The sequence below is a fragment of the Thermobia domestica genome, chromosome 8, assembly GCF_964235325.1.
Source record: "Thermobia domestica chromosome 8, izTheDome1.hap1.1, whole genome shotgun sequence".
Classification (NCBI taxonomy): Eukaryota; Metazoa; Arthropoda; class Insecta; order Zygentoma; family Lepismatidae; genus Thermobia; species Thermobia domestica.
Window position 1 is genome coordinate 30,345,875 of NC_137461.1, and position 14,059 is coordinate 30,359,933.

At 37.5% G+C, this 14,059-nt stretch overlaps 1 protein-coding gene across 3 annotated transcripts in view; it reads right to left on the bottom strand.

Annotated features, from left to right (window-relative positions):
• Positions 1–14,059, bottom strand: part of LOC145692823 (small G protein signaling modulator 1-like) — a 564,802-nt gene that overhangs the window by 22,106 nt on the left and 528,637 nt on the right. For all 3 annotated transcript variants that reach the window (XM_081768318.1, XM_081768320.1, XM_081768317.1), the window contains 5 exons: positions 10,014–10,174; positions 7,484–7,608; positions 3,879–4,058; positions 1,307–1,416; positions 246–413 (listed from right to left, as the gene is read on the bottom strand). In XM_081768318.1, the coding sequence (XP_081624444.1) occupies positions 246–413; positions 1,307–1,416; positions 3,879–4,058; positions 7,484–7,608; positions 10,014–10,174 (744 nt within the window). The remainder of the gene's footprint in view (positions 1–245; positions 414–1,306; positions 1,417–3,878; positions 4,059–7,483; positions 7,609–10,013; positions 10,175–14,059) is intronic.

The window sequence follows — 14,059 nt, forward strand, 5'->3', positions numbered from 1 at the left end:
TTGTCCATGATTTGAAGACTATTTCGTACTTCTCATGGAAAGAGCTTTCAGACGATATATAGGTTTTCTCCAGGCACTTGGTCCCGGAATGGAATCATCCTTAGTTAGTTTAATGACAGTTTAAAACAACTAATTACGTGCTAATTATACAGATAGACTCGATATTGCCATTCCTTCTATCAATACGTAAAATATTTCAACAATTCTTTATATTTCAACACTTCTGGCCCTTAAAAGTTACTCACCATTGAAAAATTTTATTATATCCGTGAAGTCCATGCTGTTAGTAAGTATGATATCTCGATAAGATTCTACCAAAGCCAGTGCCAAGAACAGCACAAAATGACTAGACGCAACGTGTTTAGCAGCCCATATAGTCTCCCATACGCTGAAAACGTCTTCGTATAATAATTCTATAAAAGACAAGTAAGTGTTAATTACCTGTTAAGTTTTTCTAACCAATTTAATGTTAAACACGAAACAAACTTCGAACTTCAAAATTAACTTATCAGTGTTTGACAGCTTTAATACTAATTTTGCACAAAACTGTATACTTCAAATTTTATAATATTGCAACGTATTTCATATGTTTCTCAAAACTACGACTAAATGAGACTGCTGTCCTATCTTCATGTATATTGAATTTAGATTTTGTAAGAGTATTCGAGCTATAAAATACATATTTTGAGTTGCTAGTAGCAATATATACGATTACGTACATTAAATAGCAATTCATAATTTATCATTATTATCGACAATATGTACATATGTACAAGGTATTTCAAAACAACACTGACAACGTTTGGGAGGTGATTCCTGACACCAAGATAAGACACCAACCTGGGTGCAGAAATCCGCCATTTCTGAGTTATAGCCTGCCGAAAACATGTAAAATGAACTTTAAAGGTCCATAGCTCCAATACTAGGGGACCTACCGTAGTCGGCTCAAGACCACTTAGGAACTGGTATGTGCTCTATAAAAATATCCATGTTTCTGAATCATGCGGTACTTCCGCAACAATTTTTATAGAGGTAGTTTGTGAGTACTTCAAATTGTATGCTCGTGGCCAAACTCCCTCTGTAAAAATTGTTGCGTGAATACCGCAGGATTCTAAATCATGCATTTTTGGATAGCGAATATATTGGTTCCTAAGTGAAGTCTTGACCCGATTATAGTAGGTCCCATAGTATTTCGTATGAATCACCTCCCAAACGTTGTCGGTGTTGTTTTAAAACACTCTGTATATGTAGTGAATGATTCCATATTCTTATTCAGTACGGCAAATTCAGAAAAAACAAAACTTACCTCTTTTAAAATCTAGCAAGAACCACCTATAACAAAAGTAGAAATGTGTGTAGTCCCCATTTTGATGCATCAACTCAAACATCTCGGAGTCAAGTATTTGGATCAAAGATCTGAAAGATATTACAAAAATACAACATTGTGATTCAAATAATAATAAAATATGATATTGCGCAAATAACATTTAAGTTGTTTTTTTCCTATTAATTTATCTCAACATTTGGTCATTAAGTAATTGGGTATTTCTCTAGTTTTTACAACAGAAGTTGATGATATGAAACTGTTACGTAACTCGACCAATTTTTAATTTTAAAGATACTCCTAAACAGATAAAGATTATACTCCAAGCAGACACCATAGAATTATTTGCCACTATATCCAGGTAGATGTTAATATTACCATAATTTCGCAATATGCTGGTAACACATTCATGTTTTTCAGAGTAAGCATTTCTTAACTTCATGCTATTCTACTTTAACTCCTAGGGAAGCATGATGGCTTACTAGTTCAACGTTCACCTGAACGTGACGCTCCTTCGTTCAATTACATGCCATATGAGATTGTGATAGACAATATTGTGTTATTTACTGATGAATGCTATAGGATGTATATTTAATATTTACAAAGATGAAAATATATTATCTTAAAGTTAGATTCTTATAGTGAATTATAACCCATACGATTTCAAGGCTTTGCTTGGCTCTTCTTCGGTTTGACTGTTTCAACTGTGCTGCTAAATTTTATATGTTATGAACTTAGAAAACTACGTTGGGTTTTACATACTGGGTGGCCCAAAGATAGGTATACAGTCCCGTACTGAGCAGCTCATTGCATTTTATATAATTTCTTATTGTTACCCATAGTTTCTTTATTACTTGTTTTTAATGTCTTTTTACTTATATCTTAAGCACGGAACAGTCAAAGAAAATGAACCTATAAGCTAGAATATTATACTTGATCAATGCAGGGATGTATACCTACTTTTGGGCCACCCTGTATTGTCACGAACTTAATGTCAAGAGAGACGGGATGAAGTTTGCAGTGGAGTTTTTCACGTAAAATTGATCAGCGCAACTGAAAGAGTCACACTAAAGAAGGGGGTAAACTAAGCCTGGAAACCATTTGTGTTATAAATTAATACAAGATAAGATATTTTCAATTTTTTAGACATTATGGACATTCTTCTTGAGGCATTTTTCTTTCTTTTTCTCTCATTTTCTTCATAACAGGAACTCTAACATCATTTTCTTGGATTTATTACTGATCCCATTAATAACTGATATGAAATGTGAACGTGAAATGAAAGCAAGGATAGAAATGGCGAAAGAAGCCTTTAGGAGGAACAGAAGACTATATTCTGAGACCTAGGCTAGAGGAGACGGTTATGATGAGTAATGAGTGAAATGGTGGAATGAAGAAAGTGGGAGGAAACGGGAGAAGCCCGAGAAAACCCACGCACACGGTGTTTGTCCACCACAAAGTTCACTTGGCAAGGGCTGGGATCGAACCCGGGACCCCATGCACCAGAGGTGAACGCTCTACCACTGAGCCACCGCGGCTCTTTTCAGAAATTCGAGTCAGAGAGAGGAGACAGACCGACGTCTATTACTAACGGTGGTTCGGGGTGTATTAATAGTAATTCATCTCTATTTCCACATAATTTTTACATTACATTACAAACTGGTTCCTTTTCATTTGTAAATTAGTACTTTGCTACTTTTTAGTGGAAACGAAAATGGGACTTAGAAAATCATATTATTAGTTATATAAAGTACAGTCAACGAATTTTAATTTTTTAACCTCCAAATTATTTAAAACCTAGAAGTAAATCATAATAAATTAAAGTAAAGTAATTAGTCATGCGGTTCTTATAATTTGGAAGACAAAGTAGAGAAATGGAAATAAATTCCTTCCCGGGAATTTACATGCTAGGGAAAAAACCCGGGAATATTCGCACTTTTATTTTCCTTCCCACCGGGAATATTCTCACTGCCCATCACTAGTCAGAAACATGGTCATTACGCAAAAATGATGAAAAACGACTGAAAGCTTTCAAAATGTAGATGTGGAGAAGAACTGAAAGAATTAGCTGGGTCGAACGGGAAATGAATCAGAGGGTGTTAGAAATGGTAGGGAAGAAAAGAACAATTTTAGTTTAAGAAGAGTAAAAGAAACTGGTTGGGACATTGGCTAAGAAGGAACTACATCATGAGGGACGTGCTAGAGGGTATAGTGGCAGGAAAGAGGGGGAGGGGGCGAAGGAGACTATAATCAATTGATGATATCAAAACAGAAAAAAAAAAACATACGTAAAGACGAAGAGGTTAGCGGAAGACCGTGGAGCATGGAAGCTTCTCAGTTGCACCAAGTGACCTGCCAATAATGGCAGAATACCTATGATGATGATGGTGATGATGATTACTAATTTCTTTTATCCAACAGAGCATAACAGCTAAACTAAACTTTTCATTTTAATTAATTTTCTATTTCAACTCTTTAACGGAACAAAATTCACGCTTTTAAATTTCTGTCTGTAATTTTACTACTAACTTGAGTGCGGATATTTTTTTCTTACCTCATATTAGCGAAGTGTGTATCCATTGCACCGCCATTAGGAAAATTTGATCCCATTCTTTCCATGAGATGGCAAAAACAAGCATATGTCGTGGCCTCATCATCGAAGATAACTAAGAGAGGTGCTACAAGATCACACATGCCTTGCATATATCCGATATCTAGATGCTCCCATACATATCTATAAATATTCAAATCAAGTATCACAATATTGCGAGCGGTATTATATTCAATGAGAAAAAGCGGAAAGGCTATTACTCACCGCAAAAAAATATGTAGCAGAATTTTCTTCTACATGCAACAGGTAGCGCTTTCGGAAGGTGCTACTTCCTTCATCAGCCTGTGGTAGACTTCAAAAAGGATAAAAAATATGAAGGATGGTTAAAAAATGGTTAAATCTCGGAATCCGCAACAGTTATCCGGTCTAGCAATGCATCTTAGAGATTATAACCATCAAATCGTGGAATCATGTTTAATTGAAAAAAGCAAAAACAGCAACAGAACGAAAAATTAAGGAATCATATTATATTTACAAAGAAAGGCCCTCAGTTAACCTGGATAGAGGAGAAATAAATATTATTTAGAGTAATCTTTTCAGTACATACTTTCACCATTTGGAAAGCAAGAACAGAAAACAGTGGACAGCAGTGTACAATGTCAGTGAGTTTCTATTCCCAAGTGTTTTAATGTTTGACAGAAGATTTTTTTTTTTTTTTTTTTTTTTACATATCCTAACCTTTTAACCTTTTTTAAACCATCCCTCATGTTTTTTTTTTTTTTTTTTGTATATTATTTTTGAAATCTACCACAGACTGATGAAAGAAGTAGCATCTTCCGAAAGCGCTACCTCTTGCATGTAGAAGAAAATTCTGCTTTTTTTTCTGTGAGTAATAGCCTTTCCGCTTTTTCTCATTCAAATCAAGTATTCAATAATTATGAAACGATCTTGTTATAAAGGGTGTCCCACAAAGTACGCAACTTTTGAAATTTCCGCAATTTCTCGTATATTAAGTTGGCAGCACTCAACGTTACACGATTTTCATCTGTCGTCTCTGTAGTTAGTAATCATAAAACGCCGAATAGCGCGCCATCTGCTTTCTGTACAGGTAGGAATGGAGCGCTTCATGACACTACATGAATGGAACAATGTGTTGTTATAGTAAATACTTATTACAAATATGGTGATCAGCTATACAGCTATTCCTAGCTATACAGAAAACAGATGACGATCATGTGCTATTCGGCGCTTTGTGATTACTAACTACAGAGACAAGAGATGAAAATCGTGTAACGTTCAGTGCTGCCAACTTACTAGAACAAAAATGGCTGGCATTTCAAAAGTTGTTTTTACGGGCTTACGGGAATCCCTTTATTACAATAACCAATTATATGAATATGCGCATAGCGCATGGTAAATACGCGTACAAAGGCCTTGTATAACAGTTTTTTCTACTTATTCATCTATAAAATAAAATGTTGGACATTAATTTGACATTTCTCAGGTTGCTATTTGCTATATATATATATATATATATATATATATATATATAAAGCCTTTCGTCGATCTAGCAGACACATATGCAGACTGAGGAGAAATTTGCCATTATTAGCAAATTTAAAATAAAAATAGAACTAGGAAACTGTAAAATCATCATTTGAGGATATAACGTTTTAAGATTTAAAACTAATGTACATAAATTTATATATGTACGAAGATTGTAAAGAAACTATTGTTGACATAAAAAATATTTTTACCAAGTTCTGAAATAATTAATATCATAGTATTATACAATACAGTATTAATTACTTAGTACCATGTTTGTAACTACTTTTTAAAATCTATTTATTCTTTGATTTTCCAATTAGATCATTGGATCAAATGTGTGTGTGTGTGTGTAATAAATAAACGAATATGTATGATCTTGATTTATTCTCCAATATATATTGGAACTTGACCTTGGATCTTGTGTTACAGCTTGCTGGGAAACCTTTGTCACCGATTGATTCGGATGTCTGCATTATATGTTTGGTTGAGTGATTAATCCTTCTTTTAATTGTCTAAGTGCATATAATAGCCTGACGAAGATGTGACAAAGTAACCTCGCCTCAGTTGGTTGCTTGATCTTAATTAGATTGTCTTGCTTAGTAAAAATACAACTTAAGTTTGATTTAACTGATAAAATATACGGTACTGTGAAGCATATATAAAGATAACCAAGAAAATTCTGTCGCTTTTTGTGGAGGTATGTGTTCAATTGACCCCTCACACCGAGAGTTGAATGCGAATAGAGATAAGGCGAAGGTCATTTGTTGGTGTGGGAATATCCAACATACTACCTGGTTGTGGCAGTTCAGTTACAGCGTGAACTTGCGTGAGGACCGAGTGAACATGGGACCTCAACAGAACGTCATAAGGACGTGTATGCTGTACGAGTTCAAACTGGGGTCAAACGCCGATTCAGCGAGGCGGAAGATATGCCAGGCCTTTGATGAGGGTGTCGTGACTACGAGTACAGTGCAGCGGTGGATTAACAAGTTTAAAGGCGGTGACGAAACACTCGAAGACGCACCACATGCTAGAAGATCAACACATGTACAAAATGAAGATCTTCAGGTAAAATGGCCAGACATGTGAGGAACTGAGACTACAATTCAGTGTGAGTGAAGAAACCATTCGGCAACACCTCCATCAACTTGGGAAGCACTACATGTGGGTTGATAGGTCCCACATTATTTGACTCGGGGCCAGAGGGCAACGCTAGCAGACACCTATGTTTCTTTGCTATCTCATTTGAGGAAGGAGCCATTTCTGGACAGGGTGTTGACATGTCATGAGAAGTGAGTCTTCTACGAACCTCCACGGCACCGTTATCATTGGTTAGCATCCTATGAGCCGGTTCCAAAACAGCCGAAACCAGAAGAAGGTCCTTATGTGTGTTTGATAGACTGTTCGCGGCATCGTGCATCGGGAACTGCTACCAGTTGGTCAGAGCATCGAACCAACTTTGCACTGTCAGCAGTTGAGCCTGTTGAAGAAAAACTTAAAACTTTGGGGTCAGCACTTCTGAATTGCAAAGGGGTCCTCCTGTTACAGGACAACGCTAAGCCTCGCGTGGCTACTATGACCCGGGACACCATTCTACGCCTTGAATGGAAACACTATTGCATCCACCATACTCCTCGGACACTGCACCGTCCGATTATCATCTGTTCCATTCTTTGGACAATCATCTTAGTTCAAATCCCTAGCAGAGGTGCAAAATACACTTGATACCTTCTTCGCTTCACGGCCCACCAAGTTCTACCGCGATGGAATTCATTACCTTTAAGAACGTTGGCAGAAGGTCGTCGAAGGTGATGGGGACTATTTTTGATCTTCCAGGTACGTCTTAGGTGATATATCGATGTTCAAAGGTGGTGGGTGAAAAAGCGACAGAACTTTCTTGGTTAGCTTTATAGTACATCAGTGAAATACTCTGACTAGCCTTGCAATAATCTTAATTATCATATCAAATTTCCAGAGCAAAACACAATGCATATTTGTTATCGACAAAAGAAAAAGTATTAGAGTCCATAAGGAGAAAACACTTTGAAACAATCACTTACGTGCACATTACGTTTCGTAATTTCTCTAAATTTTCGCTTGTAAAATACCAGTAATTCCTATCACATCTCTGTACATCTTTGTCAATACGATGGAGATTCAAACCAAAAGTTTCTAGTAATTCCATCTGTAATACAAACAAAATTTATATTTACATTAGTTTAGAACAAAGGGATTGGCATGGAGTAAATATGTCCCTAGAACGTAAAAAATATTTTATAAAAGATACTTTATGTCAATAGTGATGTATAGACCTAAAATATGGATACGAAAGAAGAGTAACAGAGTTAAAGAAAAATAATTGAATATATACACTTCAGAGTTAATTTTATTTGTTATTAATGTTCTAGATTCAGTTGAAATAAGACTATTTTACGTGATGAAAAAAATACGGTTAATAATTGTATTAGAAACAAAGTAATAATCTTACATGGAATTTTATTTAATCTCCTTCAAAGTACTGTCCTTGGCTAGTAATGCACTTATCCCAACGTAAAATCCATGACTGGAAGCATTTCTGGAAGCTTCCTTTGGAAGGGCGTTCAGCTGCTCTGTCATGGCCTTCTCAATGTCAGGAATGGTGTCAAAACGTTTTCCTTTAAGCACGGTTTTAATTTTTGGGAAGAGCCAGGAATTCCATAGTGTTATATCTGGAGAGCACAGCGAATGTGGACAAACAGAAATATGTTTTTCGTCCAAACACACGCGGATCAAAAGCAAGATGTAGCACGGCACATTTTCGTGATGAAGAAGGAAGGCATTTGCTCATTCAATCGGCGGTTAAAATGCTTTTTACGGAAACATACGAGACGTTTAGTTCTTCGGAAAGCTCTCGAATAGCCATTCGCATGTTTGAACAAATCATTTGTGCCACTTTTTGCACATTTTCATCTGTTTTTGACGTCAAAGGACGTCTCGATCGTTGCTCATTTTCAACCGATTCATTGCCACTTTTGAATCGTTCATACCATTCGTAAACCATCTTCGATGCCACCGCTTCAACACCATACACTGATTTGGACATTTCATGAGCTTCTTTAGCACTTTTTTGCCATTTAGAACAAAACTTAATGTTGGCGTGCGACAAATACTCTTAACCATAGGTGTCCAAATTTGCGAGCCCGACGCTCGTGAGCTCGTCACTCACGCTCAACCGGGCTCGGGCTCAATAATTGAGCGCGAGCCCGAGTGAGCCCGAGCTCCAGTGAAATAAGTGAGCGCGAACCCAATCGAGAGAAGTGAGTGCGAGCCCAGTTATGAGAAGTGATCGCGAGTCCAGTTGAGACAGGTGAGCGCGAGCCCGAGTGAGTGCGAGCCCAGTCGAGAGAGATGAGTGCAAGCGAGAGCCCGAGTGAGTGCGAGCCCAGTCCAGAGAGATGAGTGCGAGCCCGAGTGAGTTCGAGCCCAGCTGAGACAGGTGAGCGTGAGCCCGAGCGAGTCCAGTGGAAAATGGCCACCTTTGTTCTTAACACGTCCTCACTCTTCTGCTTCTTGAAGCCAACTAACACGTCACAACTCGTTCAAACTCGACATTGACTGTACCAAAGGTTTAGGCTACCGGGCTTACTAGTTGAAATAAATACAACATCGGTAGATGGCATTCACCGTAATTTTTTATCACATTTTGTTTTAATAATAAGAAATGAAGAGAAAAGGCGAGAGGCTATAGCCAAAGCGATATATTCGCCAAATAAAACAAAAGAAAAAGACCCAGTCAGATGGACAACAGCGTAATTCGAATTCATGAACTCCCAATTACGAAGTAAGATCGTATCGTTTTCGTTATGTTTATTTCCGATGTTTGATTGTTTGAACGGAAAACCAACTACAGAAATACGATACAAGGCGTATCAAAAAGGACGTTACAGCTTTGAAAACTTATAATAATCTATTTATTTAGCTTACAGAGATTTTTTTTTTTTTTTTTGTAATTTTGTAGCAAAATACATCAGTTTTTTTTTATATACCTAGAGAGTTTCAATGTGGCTTCCATTGGTGACGCTGCACAGATTTCATCTGAAATCTCACTTGCTCTACAACGTCTTCAGAGGTACGGGGACAACCTCAAGATTTGTTGTGTCTTGCCAAACATCCAGTTTCAATAAAACACTTACGCCACTGATAAATAGTAGGCCTACTGGGAGGATCTTTACCATACTTTGTACGAAAATTACGTTGCATAGTTGTCGCAGACTTGGATTCTTCAAACCAAAACTCACAGTTACACGTTCGGAACCAGCAAAGGCAGCCATCTTTGCTGCAACTGCCGCTAATGCTTGCGGTGGCTTATTTCTGAACTAGTGTACTACGTGAGTCAAAACTTGTATTTTGCTACAAAATGACACCAAAACCATGTCTGTAAGACAAATTAATAAATCAATATCAGTTTTGATACACCCTGTATTTGAATGGAAAACCAAACTACAGAAAATACTATATTTGCTTGTATAACTCATCCTTGAGAGATTTTTCCAATCTACTACGCAAAACTTGTTACTACTATATGACGTATATAAAGCAAAAAATACTTACAGAATATACCCCGCCTTGCGAGCTTGCAGGGGAGATGCAAGTAGACCTTGATCCTTGACTAGCACCTTCCTGTGTTTCCTCCACCCCTAATGTATCCAATGGAATTCCGTCTTCACTTAAATGTTTCTCACATTCTTCGTCATGAGGTGAAAGCACTTCGCCTATGAATGCATGGACTATTAGTATATATTCACGCACATCAATATCAGAAATGATAGAAAATATTATGTAAGTTACAGCGAGTAACCTCTTACACTTTTAATGACGTAAGAATGCTTCGTCAGCTTCGTTCGTCGTTTCGGTAAATCATATTGACATTTCAGGTAGGAAACTGAATGTGCGTATAAACATTATACATAGGAAAGAATCAATAATATTAATAATCTGTATAAACTAAAGATGATGAAAGATTTTTTTTTATCTATTACAGAAAAAAAAATCTGACAATTCTTCGTAAATTTTTGTTCAACGACTCAACAAAACCACTTACCATTTTCAGATCTGTGAAAGAGGTGAGTTAACAATGCAAACATTACCTTTCATACAAACTCAATTAAAACTAAACTCCCTGGTGTTATACCCGACCAAAGACTATCCAAGTGATCAGTACATCGGTACTCATACGATTTCTTGAGCGCAGCTCACTGCTCCTTCATTTAAGTGACTTTATAATTGACTCACAATGGGTTAGTTCACACTGAATAGTCTGTTTCATACCGAGAATCAGTCCTCACCTCATAAACTATGGATCTATAATAATTTGCTTACTACCTCCAGCTGCCTGTCCTCTTCAAAGGCAAATATTTTATATTGCTTACCTCTCGTTGTAAAATAATCATACAATATAAGATTTTTTAATCATGTAGGAATAGTCATTTCAATTACTTGTTTAAAAAGTTAAACAACATCATATTTTCAATGTTCCGCGTACAATATTACATAAGAAAATTCTGAAAGAAGTTGTGTGTAAAGTGAATGCATTGTTTACCATTTTCTGTAGAAAGCTTGTACTTAGAATTAGCTCATCATTATATGAACAGAATTCTCATGGCATACTGATCATTGTTAATTACACATATGCCGGAAAAGTAACGGAACTTTTTTCTTTACAGATAACTCATCTATTGAAGCAACATATCATTGGAAAGGCTGGATGTCTGTTCAACAAAATGAGACCTCAATCATCATAACTGATTAACGGAGTGTCAAGCTATAGCAAGAAAAGTGAGTATATCTGGTGTCACCTCGTTAAAAAAAAAAAAAAAAAAAAAAGCTAATTTTGTTTCAAGCTAGGTAAACCATTTACACAAGCATTGGAAATTATGAAACAAGTGTATGATGATGAGTGCTTATCTAGGACACGAGTGTTCGATTGGTATACACGATTCCGAGACGATCGTGAGGCCTTGGAAGACGACCCAAAGCCAGGCAGACCAGAAAACAAAAATCGCGATGAGTTGATAGAACAAATGCGTAAAATGATCTCGCACGATGCGAAGAATTCCACTGTGAGATGGATGGCGGAGGAATTAAATACGACGAAAGGGTTTGGGTACAAAACCTCGCGGCGACAACCTCGCCTGGCCAAAACCTCGCCTCCCAAAACCTCGCGGCCCAAAATCTCGCCAGGCCGAAACCTCGCCTGGCCAAAACCTCGCCGGGCCAAAACCCCGCCTGGCCAAAACCTCGCCGCCCAAAACCTCGCGGGCCAAAATCTCGCGGCGCCAAAACCTCGCCTGGCCAAAACCTCGCGGGCCAAAATCTCGCCCGGCCAAAACCTCTCCTTGCCAAAATCTCACGCCCCAAAATATCGCCATACCCAAAATATCGCCATACCCAAAATCTCGCCTGACCAAAATGTAAATGTTCCAACAGATGATAAGGATGACGGTATAAAAGACGCTGTTTCAGAAAAAGTATCACGGGTATTTGACCAAGTCTCGCGATATCATATGAAAATTCTATTTCTTTATTAGAGGATTTCAATGTGAAGATAGGGCAACAGGATGTTTTTAAACTGATTATAGGGAAAGAAAGTCTGCATAAGGAAAGCAATGACAACTAACGGGGTTAGTTTCGTGAACTTTGGAGCATCCAAAAACTTAAAATTTCAACAAAAATCTAATAATATTTATGAAAGTATGAAATAATATATGAGTTTTTACGACGTCCCTTGATTATGTCCTGTAGGTTAAAGGAGACATAGATGACCAGGATGAAGGAAATGATCGAATAAAGAAAGTGGGAGGAAACGGGAATAACCCGAGAAAGCCCATGCACACGATGTTTTTTGTATCTTCTTCTTCTTCTTCTTCTTCTTCTTCTTATTATTATTATTATTATTATTATTATTATTATTATTATTATTATTATTATTATTATTATTATTATTATTATTATTATTATTTGTAATGTGGAATTGCATATTAAGAAACTCATTGGGTAAATTTTAAAGAAAAGTTTCATTCGCGGCGAAGTTTTGGCCACGCGAGATTTTGGGCGGCGAGGTTTTGGCAACCTGAGGTTTTGGTCCGGCGAGATTTTGTCCCGCGAGGTTTTGGGTGGCGAGGTTTTGGCCACGCGAGGTTTTGGCCCGGCGAGATTTTGTCCCGCGAGGTTTTGGGCGGCGAGGTTTTGGCCACGCGAGGTTTTGGCCGGCGAGATTTTGGGCGGCGATGTTTCGGCCGCGAGATTTTGTCCGTATCCCCGACGAAAGACATGATTCACGAAATTTTGACAAAAGATTTAAAGAAACGGAAAGTCTGAGCTCTATTTGTTCCGCATATCATAACTGACGACCAAAAATTTGCTCACTGCAAACATTGCAAGGACCTGATTAAAACAGCCAGACGTAACAGAACAATCCTGGAATCGATTGTAACTGGTGATGAGACTTGGTGCTTCAAGTACGGCCCGCAAATAAAACGCGAAAATGCTACGTGAAAGTCCCCAGGTTCTCCGAAAGAAAAAAATATCATGTAAGAAGACAATGTTGATTTGTTTTCACGTTTCTAACGGTATTATACTTCGAAAATTCGTTCCTCAGGGTCAAACTGTTAATAGTGAATATTATCTGGGTGTTATGGAACGTTCGTGAAAGTGAATCGTTCGCTTAAGTCCCGAGTATCGAGCGTTAGGCAGTTGGTCTTTATTGTACGACAATGCACCATGTCACAAAACCGTCGCAGTTCGAGATGTTTTGGCTAAAAAAACAAATATGTATGCTTCCATATCCTCCTTATTCGCCCAATATATCGTCGTGTGAGTATTTCCTATTCCAAAAATTAAAATTGGTCATGAAAGGAACATTTTATGACAATGTTACACACGTCCAATCTGCTGTCACGAGGGCCATTGAGGCGATTTCGAAAAGGAACATTAAAAAGTCAAAGCTAGCATTGGTTGAACATATCAAGCTATGTATTGATGCGGAAGGGATGTATTTAGAATAATAATAAAAGAACCACAGTTGGGAACTCCTTCGTGGCTAAGCGGTTAGCGTACGCGCCTTTGGCGTGGGAGGCCCGGGTTCGATCCCCGGCGGGAGCTCATGTGGTTCGGATTCCACGTTAATCAGTAGGTCCACGTCTCATATAGCCTCGCTGCTGAACGGGACGTTAAACTCAAAATCAACTCAACTCAACTACAGTTGGTAAAATAGTTCTGTTATTTTTCCAACATACTGTGTATTATTATTATTGATACACATAGTACTTAGTTCGTAAATGCGAGATTTTAAAACTGTACCGGCGCAGAATAATACGATAAAAGTAACTGGCTGAAATATATGTTACCTTCTAACTTCTTTTGAAATAACTGAAATTTACACTTAAGGAATCAATACACTATCGAAAAGGTTGAAACCAAAGGAAGGTTATGAAGCTCGGATGGAATTCCATCTTATGGAATAGAGAGAATCACAATTCGATCGATAAAAGGGTTTAAAATCTTTCCCTCTCACTATTAACATATTTATGAAACTACTTTACAATGAGAGGCAAGAATAATACGTACATCCTGAATTTCTCATTAAACTAATCTATGAC